The sequence below is a fragment of the Plectropomus leopardus genome, chromosome 7, assembly GCF_026936395.1.
Source record: "Plectropomus leopardus strain MGB_pleo_1.0 chromosome 7, ASM2693639v1, whole genome shotgun sequence".
Classification (NCBI taxonomy): Eukaryota; Metazoa; Chordata; class Actinopteri; order Perciformes; family Serranidae; genus Plectropomus; species Plectropomus leopardus.
This window is the reverse complement of record NC_142182.1, coordinates 8461931-8475155: the sequence shown is the minus strand read 5'-3', so window position 1 is coordinate 8475155 and position 13225 is coordinate 8461931. Positions and strand designations below refer to the sequence as shown.

The following is a 13225-nucleotide window of genomic DNA, read 5'->3' as shown; positions in this document are numbered from 1 at the left end:
CACATCAAAACGTATGTGTATGACCATTTCTACAGATTTTTTGTGTTGATACAGTATGTTTGAACTATCGTTGCACAAGTCATCCAAACCAAACAACAAAATACATCCTTTATTGCTTTTATAAAGACGCGACGCATTTTCTGATCTCACACTCTGCTCAGCAGGTCAGCGTCACTTGTTGAGGTATACTATGCAGGATTTCCCCTAAAAAAACAATGAATAGACTTAAAGAAAATTAATTCCTCTCTGTCATCACTTACAGTATGACCCACTAGAAGTGTGTGGAGTTGTATTTATCTGCACAGATTCATCCCTCTGCGTGAATCTACGAAAACTCTGGAAAAATCAAAATATAGCAAATTTCAGTGAGTGCGAGGTTAGTTTTCACTTTCACTTCCTCTGCTAATTTTTAGCAGCTGCTTTTTAAATCTCCCTCAGTAGTTTGCCCGCGTAAACGCATCATTAAAACGTCACCTGTTTTACGTTTTCAGTTCCTGGCTCAGAGGCAAGACCACTCTGTCCCCACTTTACACGATCAGACGTTATCTACAGAACAGTGAGACGACATGACGGCGTGATATTCCCGCCTTGAACGCCTTGGCAGTGTAAACACGGCTTTTGTAAAGCCTCTCTGTGTCAGATATCAATGCCAAAAGTACACTTGCATGCCTGTATGAGACACACTGGGCTTATGAAGAGCAGGAAAATCATATTTTGTTTCATAAATAATAACTTTAAATGTATTTTTTTTATTTTAAGTTTGATAGTACATTTACTCAAGTACTTAACTTAAGTATGATTTTGAGGTACTTTTCTTGAGTATTTACTGTTTACTGTAACTCCAGTATATTTCACAGGGAAATATTGTACTTTTTACTTCATTAAATTTGTCTGGCACCTAACTTACTTTACAAATTAAGATTTCTGCTTTCATAACATAAGATGAATTTATTTATTATGTTTTGTTATAAATTAAATTACCAAGCAGTTTGTTCAGGTACAACTGCAACAGTTAGTTGGTTAATCGATCAGTCACTTTACATGATATTAATTACCAACTAGTTTGATTTGCCAACAAGGTCAAAAAAAAGAAGAAATTCTATTTTTGAAAATAAAATTTAGTTTTTGGAGTTTTTGAGACTATTTCAGGGTTTTGAGGTGTGTTTTCTAGGTGTTTGTATGTTTTTTTTAATTATTATTTGTCATATATTTCTATTTTTTTGATTTTTTGAGTGTTTTTTTTTAAGATTTTTTTGCACTGAGTACTTCTACTTTTAATAATTCAAGTACATTTTCCTGATTTGACTGACTTGCTTTTACTTAAGCACCATTTTCAATGCAGAACTTTTACTTGTAACAGAGTATCTTGTAACACTTCTTTGACCACCTATCATATCCAGGTTCACAGTAAGTTACACAGTTATCACTGGTCTCCTCACTGAGTAGACTTTTAGTGTCCAGTTAATAAAATGAATATTTAACAATGAATATTTATCATTGTTTGCTTGTAAATCATGTTAATTTGAAGAAGAAAAAAAAAGATTCCTTAGTTGACAGCTTCAGTTCAAAGACCCAGTATCTGTGGCCAAGTCACTGCCTGTTATTTTTTACCATTACTCTCCCTTTCAGTCTCTATGAAGTCATTCAGTCAGGTCCATTTCTTTTCATTTATCTCCTGTGAAGGATGGTGAGGTTAGATTCCTCAGCATGGAGACCTCTGTGTGCTCTCTATAGCTGCCACCACATTTATCTTCAGTGTTATTACTGGGTTCACACACTCTTTAACTCTGTGTCTTTCTTTCTCCACCTGCTCTCATCATAGTGAACAAATCTGTAAAGCCGTCAATGTTTGTTTACTTAGATAATTAGGTGGAATGTGATAGAAAGACTAAAATACGCCTTTCGATGCAGCCATTATGAAATTAGCATTAACATCATGTCAGCAAGTTTGCAGCCACAGAAAACAAGCGTTCAAAACTAAAAGTAGCCTTTTCCTGGATGCTTATTGTCCAAAGAGATCACTATTAGCACCATTATAACGTCTTCACTGAGTCCCGTTCTGAAGCTCTGCAGACCAAATCCCATCCAGCAACATTAATGGACGACATGGCAGAAGGCTAGCGAAGCTGATCACCACAGATCAGTCTCTATTGTAAGAGGGATCAATCACGACAATCAATAGAATCTATAGACTGCTATTGTATACGGTGTCCAGAGTATGACCCTGGACCCGGCCACCCTGAGAAACTGAGGTTAGAGGTCACACACACAGACAGAGAGAGACATGGCTACATAGATCTCTGTCTCCGTCTCTCTCCCAAGACCTTCTCATTCATTTGTGGTCCACAGACTGTAGATCATTATGTGGGACGAGGAGGGACAGATTTTACAGTAAAACTTCAGTGTGCACTGCACACTGCATCAGTCTCAGGAAAAGTCTGAGAATTTTCTATCCTTTTCTATCTAAATAACACCTGTGGATCACTGGCGCACATCCCAGGGTGCATTGCATGAGAGGAATTGTCCATCCTGGGAAGGTTGCCGATCTAACAAACGTAGACAAACAATACATTTACACTGACACCTCGTTTAGGAGGTGCGTTCAGACTGAGCGTAAAACAAACTGCCTTGCATTGCTTGCAGAATTTGATCGCTGAGTGTTTAATTGTTAAATATGCCCAACGTTACCGGATAAGGTTTGTGATATTCTGTATTTTTGTAAATGTATACAAATTACATAAAAAGACCATTACCAGCCGTGTGTTAGTCCATCTCTCAGTACTGACTTAACACTGAGGTAAAGGTAAAGGTATATACAGATGTAGGGATATCCCGATCATTTTTTTTGTCCCTGATCCCTGATATGAAGTAATTTAATATTGAGCATCTGCCAATACTGAGTCCTGATCCGATACTTCTGTTTTTTTAGATAATACAGCTGCACAGTGCTCACCTTACGTGAGCTTCTTTAAAATTAAAATCAATCCAATCTATAGCTTCTGCTTGATAATATGAATAAATGGATATTTCTGCAATACATTTGCCATTTTTAATTTATTATTATTTATCGATTTTATGAAATAAAGTATGAAATGACAAACCCTCCCTTCCATCTTTTTGGCCTGTCTCAGGAGAGTGTCTGTCCCAGACAGCCTATGTCCGAGTTACCTGAATGAACTGTTTTCCTTTAAGTGTTTTTTTTTGTTGTTGTTGATGTTGTTGTCGTCATCCTCACGTTTTTGGGGGTTACTTTTGGGGTAAAAAAAAAAAAAATAGGAAAAGTTATTGTGTTGACTAAAACATTCATTCTGTTGCTTTACATTTTTTTGCCAGATTTTTGGACAAAGCGGGTCACCAAAAAACACTGCCCTGTTTAAAACATTTGTCAGAAAAGTCATCAAAATGGAATCGGATGAAATAAGTTAGAATGAAGAAAGTAAGAATTTGAGGTACTTTTACTTAACTTCAGTAAGTTGAGTGTTGTATTTTTTACTTCATTCATCTGACAGCTTTAGTTACTTTACAAATTAAGTTTTTTGCATAAGAACATAAGAAGAGTTTATAAAATATTATGTTATACATTCAGTATAACAAAGGGTACATACATGTACAACTGAAACAATTAGCTCATTAATCAATAGCAGAAAATGAATTGCCAACTATTTGGATAAACATTTAAGTGTTTTTTGCTTTTTTTTAAAAGTGATTTTGAGTTTTTGCTGGTATTTTCAATTTTGTTTATAATTTTGAGTTTTTTATTTTCTTTTTGTAATATTTTTAGGTTTGGTGTAGTTTTTACTTTAAAATATTTTTAAATCTGGGGTATGTTTTTTTTAGGTTTGGGATGTTTTTCTTTTTTTTTTTAAAATGTGACTTTTGGATATTTTTTCTTCTTTTTTATTTTTGTGTTTTTAATAATTATGAGGTTTTTTTTATGCGTGTGTGTTTTTAAGATTTGTCTGCACTGGGTACTTTTACTTGTTATACTCTATTTTCCAGATATTAAAGTGCTATTTTCACTGCGGAGCTTTTACTTGAAACAGAATATTTTCACAGGGTGGTATTATTACTTTTAATCGAGTAAAGAATGAGATTGCTTTTTTCACCACCGATTGCATTTTAAAATACTCAACACTGTGTATTGATTTGATTTTCAACTAATTGATGACTTTTTGAAGCTATTTTATTTTGACATATTTGGCCGGATGTGTCGTCGTTTATGCTAATTGCGTTGACGCGGTGCAGAAATAAAGCGGCGCAGCAGCGGAGATGAAGGTAAACTTTCCCCACATGGCCGGTGGGAAGCGCACAACCACCCCGGATTGTCCTGCGAGTGAGTCCTGTGCAACAAAAGAAAGTAACTCAAAACCCGAAGAAAAAAGGAATAAACCATCGCAGTGAAACAACGGAGAGAAACGAGAAATAATTTAATATACCACATTTTACACAAACTTTTCAACAGGTAACTAAAGTTTATAATATTCTCCCACGGCTGCAAAAGAAAGCTGGGAGACACAAAATGCGGAGCGGCTGAAAGACGCGTTATCTAACGTTAAAACGAAGCTAGTTTTAAGGTTTTTCACCACATTGACGCGAAGAAAAGTAGCTGAAAGAGACACAAAGTGCTTCAGGCACAGTTAAATGGAGCCCCAGTTGTTGTGCTGTGAGGGGGACAGGCCTGCCATCCGGAGGGCCTACCGGGACTCCAACCTGTTGACTGACCGGGTCCTGCACGCTCTGCTGCGGGCAGAAGACAAGTACCTGCCCGCTGCCAACTACTTCAAATGCGTCCAGAGAGAGATAGCTCCGTACATGAGGAGGATAGTGGCTACCTGGATGTTAGAGGTGAGTTAAAACCAAATACACAAAATTGGGATTTTAAAGTTTCTCTTCTTGTCTATTAAGTTATATGTTTGGTACATGTGCAGTATATAGAGCCGCTGGTGAATTCGGCATTTAAGCTATAATAACGTGATATGTTAAAAGCTTATCAAATCACAACTTTAGTAGATTCAGACTGCTCAACAGCACCACTGCTGTTGTGGAAAGGGAAAGAAAGGGGAAAAAATGTGTATGCATTTTTTTTAAAGGTGAACCAAACTTACGCCGAATTGAAGTTGTAGTCTTAAAGACTCAGCAGCAAAAAAAAAAGTTGACATTGATGCATTATTTATGATATAGAAACAACATTTGGGTATTTTAACTGGTGTTTTTTAATGGAGTTTGGAATTCTGCATTACTGGAATTGCTATAAAATGCATAATACAGGTTCACATAGATATGACAGTGGTCCATTATGTGTATTTTGTAAGAACATATAACCTGTTTAGATGTTAAACATGACGATGTCGTGTGTCTAAGGTGATTTTTTTAAGTTTCTGGAGTTTAAAAGTACGCCTGGCTTCATCAAACGCTTATTGACGCCTTTTTTAACGACAAACTTATTTCCATTCGCTCACATGCCAGGTAATTTAAGCCATGTGATAAGAATATTAAAAGATACAGTGAAATCTTGACGTAATGTGGGATTGAACGACTTCAAAAATATTTTAAAACATTTTTGGAAAATGTAGCGAGATGCCATACAGAGGACCACGCGATGCCTTTGTGTTGGGGGCTCGTGAGGAACTCGAGAGTTCTCAGTTTAAACGGTTAACCTCTATGAAGGCTCCATGTTTTTTACATTAAACTTCAACTGACATTTCTTCATCTCAATAAGCTTCAGTTACAGGGACACATATGAGCATGCAGCTTTTCTTTTTTTATTGCACTCTTGTGTTAGTCGTCTATTTGCATAAAGCTGCTCAGCCCAGATGTTTGTGAGGTAATGAGAAAAACGAAAGCACCATGAGGTAACACTGTTTCTTGTGCTTTCTTGACTGACTACTTTTTTATTTGCCCTCCCACTATTAAAACATGCATTTTGTGTCACTTTTAGGTCAGGCTGCAAGAAATGCATCCGGATTTAAAAAAAAATGTAAATGCATCATTGGAATTAACCCCCTAAGCAAAATGGCTTGATTCCTTTCAAAAACATGGTAAGAAGGCAATAAGTAATGTAAAAAAAAAAAAAGAAAGAAAAGAAAAAGACAGAAAAAAATAGTAAAAGTAAAATTTTAAAACTAGAAAAGTACCTGAAAATTAGTAAAAAATAAATAAATAAAAAAAAATTAAAACAAACACAGAAGAAAAAACAAAAAAAGAAAATATAAAAGCAGGACATTACCTAAAACTATAACAGTAAATAAATGAAAAAGGAAATTATCTGGAAAATTGCTTTTATTCTATATTCTGTATATTTGTATTGATAAGTGCTATATAAATAAAATTTATTGTTATTAACATGATTTCAGATATGTTATATGATAATAATTATATTATATATTATATGATGAAGATAATTACATAGTTTTTCCCTTGCTTTTTTCCTTTCTTTTTTCCCTTTTTTAGAAAAATAATTTGCTACATCTACTGATTTTTCTCAATTTATGGAACATATCTTATCAACTTGCTCATTGCCTTTTTCCCCCAATTTTTGAAGGAAATCAAACCTGTTCGCTCTGGGTCGAAGGTTTAAATACTTCCCCTTCTGAAAGCAGCCCAGGAAAGTGATGTTGCTCCAGATTTCAAAGGGTTAATGGTGTTATCTTTGAGTTTGTTGTGTGACTTTTGTTTGGCTAAATGTTTTGAGGGTGATCACATGAACCCAAGAAAAGCAACAAATCCCATATGATTGAGGCTGCAAACAGCAATAGTTGATTTCATTTGGTAATTGGCTTACATTGTTAATTATCAAAATTGTCTTTTGATTAATATTTTTTTTGTCAACCAATTAAATTCTTCTGTTTGTGCAATTAATGCATTTGTATATACACTGCTTAATATTCTTATGGTCATATATTTAATAACTAACTTCTTGCTCATTTTTAGGCCATTTTCCGATAAGTTGATCATTGCCTTCTTCCCATGTATTTGAAAGAAATCAAGCCAGTTTGCTCAGGTTTCAAAGGGTTAATGGCAGTCTGGTCTGTGTGTGTGCAGGTGTGTGAGGAGCAGAAATGTGAGGAAGAGGTGTTCCCTCTGGCTATGAACTACATGGACCGCTTCCTGTCTGTGGAGCCCACCAGGAAGAGCCACCTGCAGCTGCTGGGAGCTGCCTGTATGTTCCTGGCGTCCAAACTGAAGGAAACGATCCCGCTGACTGCTGAGAAACTCTGCATCTACACAGACAACTCCATCACGCCTTCACAGCTGCTGGTAGGTCACCACCGCAATGAAGCCCCGTCTTTATACTGCCATGCATTTTTACACAGAAACAAACAACGGCGTCATCATCCCGCTCCGCCGTGTGATTATTCTCCGCATCACGGCATCCAGCAGTCAAAAAAGGCATGATGTAAAACACGAGCGTCTGCCTGCAGTGTGACATATAATATCAGCTTCTTCTGAATATTAAAAGTCACTAACAGTCTTTTACTGTCTCTGTTTTATGGCGGCTGATCTCGTCCTCTGCTCAGAGGATAAGGAAGCTCCTGAATCTCGTTTTTCCCAGTTTGCGGACTTTTAAAACCGCTGTTCTTCTTATTTAAATCAGTCACTGTCCTAACAGCTGCTTGTTAAACATCCCACGCTGGGGCGCACACATAAACACGTCGTCAAAACGTCGCACCTGTGCCACCCACGGTCACGTCTTTCTGGCTTTAAGTTTTACACAGACCTTGTTTCGGCACCTCCTGTCCTAGCTCAGAGGTGAGACAACTCAGTCCCGCTTTCTGCGATCAGAAAGATGTACAGAACGATGAGGCGGCGTAACGGCGTGATATTCCCACTTTGAACATGCAGTGAAAATGCGGGTTTTGTCTTAGTGGGGATACTGTAATCCAAGGTCATGAGCATGAAACGGTCTGAGTACGTCTAGTATTCAGCTTGCATGTCTGTCTGAACACTTAAGTTCAGTTTGGGGGATCTCAGCAGCTTACAGACAGATTGGTATGGATTTTATTGTCCCCAGTGGATCACATATGATCTTGTATCCCCCCAAAAACACTTTAGGTCAAAACGAAGTACCTTGAAAAAATGGCTGCATTATCAGAGAGTTCACTGTGGACATTTGTGGTCCCCAGAGGAGGATTTCTTTGTTTGTATGAGCCCCAGACCTTTCCTGCAGTGCCTCCTTAAAGCCCAAAATCCCCACAAGAAGACAAAAAAAACCCTCCTCCACTGTCTTTGTTAATCCCTACATCTGTCTGTCAGGATCCCACTTGAACCTGTCCTTCTGTCCCTCTCTGTCCACACAGCAAATGGAGCTGCTGGTTTTGAACAAGCTGAAGTGGGACCTGGCTTCAGTAACCCCTCTGGACTTCATCGACCACTTTCTGTCTCAGCTGCCTGTCCGGAGAGAGAACCGGCCCATCCTCAGAAAGCACGCTCAGACGTTTGTGGCTCTGTGTGCCACAGGTACGACCGAAAACACCTTACATACACGACTGTCTTTGATAGAAGACAGTTCTCATTAGTTACGTTTACACAGACAGTCCCTATATTTACATGCACAGATAAGTCAAGCTACGCTGCCTATATATATATATATATATATATATATATATATATATATTCACAGCAGGACATTGTCTTCCATGCCCGTATTGTGAGACTGTACTTTATATATCAGATGAGGGGGTGGCTGGGGTGTGACTTTTTTATTTAAAATAAACACAAAGTGCTACCATTTAAAGTTAAATGTCCCTCTCCTAAGCCAAAATTAAAAACATAAGCCCCCCCCTCAGTGCTTAATTAAAAAAAAAATGCCTGAGCTGTTTTGCCACACCCCTCATAAATAACAAACGGTCCCGATCCATAACCACTGTGGGGACAAGGAGCACACACACAAATCTGTGGTGACTTACGTCCAACTGAGGTGTTAACATGACTCAGCAACTTGACTTTCAGTTAATTATCTATGTGTCTGACTTGGAGAAATCGATTTGGTACGATCTGAGTCATACTAACATGTCAACTTGTATTTCCAAAGTCCAGTTTAAGTCGGACTAACAAAATAATTTGACTTTTTCTAACATCACTGAGTGTCTCTTCAGCTGAGGCTCTTGGTGCGGCCGTCCTGATTTACAGTCTGACAGATACATGCAGCAGCAGTTTTAATTAAAACAATAAATAAGGTGAATAAATGTGGAATACTCTTATATATGCTGTGGGTTGATATGATAATGATGATTTTAATCATAGTTGAGGATTGCAGTGCAGACACGGCCATTTATCAGGGACAGAGTATCTGTGTCCTGCAGCTGGGGAGGCAGAGTGGTCCACCACAACAGGGAAAATACAGCAATATAACATCCCCTGCCTTGTTCACATTATACACTTATTAACAGTTTTTGGAACTTTCTGGAAAAAATGCTTAAAGAAAATTGGTGTCGGCTTTTCACTTGCAAATCTGCATTTGAGCTGCTCAAAGACACAAGCCAAGAGGCTCACTTATGCAGATATATCTGAAATATATTTCAAGCTGAATATCTGGCTCTAAAAGCAATGAGAGCTCGGCACGGGTTGAGGGGAAACTGGGGGGAGGGGCTGCCTGCAGCAATACTTTTTTTCCCGTTCTTTAAAAATGGATCTGGAGCCTGAAGTTTGTCACTCTCTGTTTAAAATGTGCCATATTAACCTGAAAGTCTCATTCTGATGCTCCACAGATGTTAAATTTATTGCCAGCCCTCCGTCGATGGTCGCAGCGGGCAGCATGGTGGCAGCTGTGGAGGGTCTTCAGATGAGAATGGCGGGCAATGCCACGATGTCGCAGAAACTGACGGAGCAGCTGGCGCAGACCATCAGAAGTGACCCGGTGGGTACATCTCTCCATGAACACACAGCCACAAACACCAGCAGCAATATGGTGATACTCAAATTCATTTAAATTACTGTAAATAGCATGTCACAGTATGATATAAATCTCTGCATCAAGTCAAGTCTATTTGATTTATTTTGCCCAGTACGGCTTTACAGCGTGCGACATCCATCTGTCCTTAGACCCTCACATCGACTAAGGAAAAAATTCCCAAAAAAACTGTAATGGGGGAAAAAATGGTAGAAACCTCAGGAAGAGCGATGGACAAATGTGCAATAGATGCCTTAAATAACAATTAAATTACAGTAAATTAATTTAATTACAGCATGTATCTTATTGCTGAGTAGCTAGATTAATTTGTTAAGCATGTATGTGAATTAGAATTAAATATTTTCATTGACAGCCACATTTACGGTGTCTGCTCAAGGCGGGAATATCATGCCGTCCTGCCGCCTCGCCGTCCTGTATGTAACGTCCAATCGCAGAAAAGGCGGACAGAGTGGTCTCGCCTCTGAGCCAGGACAGGAGGTCGTAACAGTGCCGAAATGACATCTGTGTTAAACATAAAGGAGGGAGGACGTGACCATAGGTGGCACGGGTGTGACGTTTTGCCGCCGTGTTTTTGTGTGCGCCTCAGTGTTGGAGCTGTTGACACTCGGTGAACCTCAGATTTTCAACCTAACCTGGACTCTCACTCTGCAGGACTGTCTCAGGGCGTGTCAGGAACAAATCGAGTCGCTGCTGGAAACCAGTCTCAGACAGGCACAACAGCCACAGTACTCCGTTACCATGGAAACTAAGAACCTCAGTGAGGGGCAGGACCTCTCGACTACACCCACAGATGTGCGGGACGTAAACATCTGAGTGTCGCCGGTCGTGCTGCCGGGCGAGAAAAGAGGAGCAGGTCCAACTGGTAAAGCGGACGGTCATCTTTGACAAATACAAAAACACACGCGGCTGTGTTTGACATGTTGTATTTTGGAGTCCGGGATGAACTGTGGCGACGACCGGAGGGCGATGTGGAAACCATCACATCCGGTTCATCGACAACCTCAAGACTGTAATTCAGCTGAAGAAACGGCTGAAGACTGATGTCTGATGTCTGTTGGCCTTTTCTTAAGACTTTGAAGTCCTTTCTGTCTCCTCCCAAACTGACACTGTGTCGCCGAAAAGACTGAAACCAGCTGATGCATTCAGGCGTCCCCGGGCCTGTATTTATCAAAAGTTTAAGAATGACTCTAAGAAAAGTAATTTGGGATACACATGAGACAGATTTCTCACGCGACCCACTCCTCCTGACGGTGACGCTTTTGGAGCAAATTTTTTTTCAAGTGACTAAATAGAAACAAAATCCTCCTTTCACATTACATGTCGAACATATTCATTCTCTTATTTTAAACACCAGAAGGTGTGAGCCAATTTAAGAGACCTTTCTTAAATTTAAGAGCATTTTTAAGTCGTAAAATTTAACCCTTTGAAACCTGAGCACACTGGCTTGATTTCTTTCAAAAACACGGAAGAAGGCAATGAGCAACGAAAGAACTGACCCAAAATTTATCAAGAAATTACTAAAAGGTATAAAATATTACCTGAAAATAATCCAGAAAGGTGTTTTAAAAATATGATAAATTTGAAACATAATTTTAAATATATAATTAGATTTATAAATATAGTTTTCCCCCTTCGTATTCCCTTTAAATTTCGCCTAGCTTTTTTTAAGAATAATTTTCTGAATCTGCAGATTTCTTGCAATGTGTGAAACATTTCTTGCCAAGTTGCTCGTTGCCTTTTTTCCCATGTTTTTGAAAGAAATTACACCAATTTGCTTTAAAGTTTTAAATACTCCTGAAAGAAAAGGGATGTTGATCTGGGTTTTAAAGGGATAAAATGGCTTAAATTTTTAAGTATGAAATTTAGGAGTAAAGGTGAAGGACGTTTTCATTTATCACTTTTGGCAGTTTGATAAACACGTTTCAGTGATTGACAGTTGCCCTCTCACGGAAAACACTGGTTAAAAAAAATATATTGAGATATAGTTTACAGTATGAGCTGTTAAGTTTTGCTTCATGACGTGATGAAGGCGGAAAAAAATTAAGTGTGAACGTAACATGAACTGTAACTGTGAGGTTTAAGTTCCTGAATTGTCACCTGAAAAGGATACGATGATGTTTGTTAGATAAAATATACAATATTAAATGGAAACCATCACAGGATGTGATTACTGAACACAAACTGTTGTCATGTGATACAGTGTAATGTGCATCGTTTACCACTAGAGGGAAGTCAGTCCTTTGAGATGCCATAGCAACCAAACAATTCTCAGTTTTGGGTTGTCAGCAGATCAACATGTATCCAACTGCAGCATTTAAGATTCACGTTTTCAGACATGAATTTCACCTTTGCAACACTTTACATTGCATTTTTCTGTATGCATTGGATGCAAAACGGGCACAGTAACCGTTACGGTTAAAGAAGACTGTAACAATATAAGAAACGTATTGCTTTCCACCTCAAGATAAGGTTAACAAATGTAATAATTCCTGGTGTAATCTGGGTATTCTCCCTGGTTATTTGATTGTCATTATACTGTTTGTCAGATGGGAATGTTGTTTTTTTTATCCAAACTCTGCAAGTCTTTCTGTTGTCAAAGAAAAGGGATTAAGCTGTACTCATTTACTGAAGTTAGACATCCAGTGTACTGCTCGATTTGCTTCTATATTTATTATTTCATATCACTTGACTTTATAGCTAAAAGTTGAGTTGTTCGGAAAGAGAAAATCGTCTCTGCATTCAGCTGCTCTGTTAACGTTACCACACGGTGGTCGTTGTAGGTTCTATTATTTTGCTGCTTGAACAGAGAAGCTACATCAAATTGATAAACCTGCATAGTGATGTGATGAACTTCTTTTTTTAAGGGTTTTCTGCCCTCATGACATAAGCTTGTATCCGGTGAAGCACGGTGTTGGTGCTTTTGTTGTCTGTCACGGGACAGAGTGTAAAGATGAATTAAAGGAAAACTGATGTTGACATCATTTCACATTATTTCCAAACTCTGTGTTTCTGTTTGCTGTGCGAGCACGTCCACGCGGTCAAAGTTAAAACGCTGACCTGCGAACCCTCTGGAGCCAACTGGAGAACACGTAGAAATATGACGTGAATGTGTCAGGTGTTGGGACTTCAGTAGATGTGAGTGGGAGATGGAGCCGATATTCATCGTACAGAAACGTTGTGTGATTATACCTCAAAACAGTGATACTTTATTTACGCCCCACAGGCCAAATCCGTCCCCCAATAGGGTGCTGGGGAAAGTTCTTATACTTTTAGCATGTATGTAAGGTGACAGTGCATAAAACAGCATCAAAATAG

The 13225-nt window shown here is 38.5% G+C and overlaps 1 protein-coding gene across 1 annotated transcript; it reads left to right on the top strand.

Annotated features, from left to right (window-relative positions):
• Positions 1-1247: 1247 nt before the first annotated feature.
• LOC121950245 (G1/S-specific cyclin-D1) lies at positions 1248-12909 on the top strand. Its single transcript, XM_042496186.2, has 5 exons — positions 1248-4845; positions 7042-7257; positions 8298-8457; positions 9708-9856; positions 10562-12909. The coding sequence occupies exons 1-5, from the start codon at positions 4642-4644 to the stop codon at positions 10721-10723; spliced, it is 891 nt and encodes a 296-aa protein (XP_042352120.1). The 5' UTR covers positions 1248-4641; the 3' UTR covers positions 10724-12909.
• The last annotated feature ends 316 nt before the right edge of the window (positions 12910-13225 follow it).

What these genes read in the sequence shown, in the direction of transcription:
- LOC121950245 (XM_042496186.2), top strand. Translation starts at nt 4,642, where the DNA reads ATGGAGCCCCAGTTGTTGTGCTGTGAGGGGGACAGGCCTGCCATCCGG. An exon ending in TGGCTACCTGGATGTTAGAG is followed by an intron (nt 4,846 to 7,041) that starts GTGAGTTAAAAC and finishes GTGTGTGTGCAG; the next exon opens with GTGTGTGAGGAGCAGAAATG. An exon ending in TGTGGCTCTGTGTGCCACAG is followed by an intron (nt 8,458 to 9,707) that starts GTACGACCGAAA and finishes GATGCTCCACAG; the next exon opens with ATGTTAAATTTATTGCCAGC.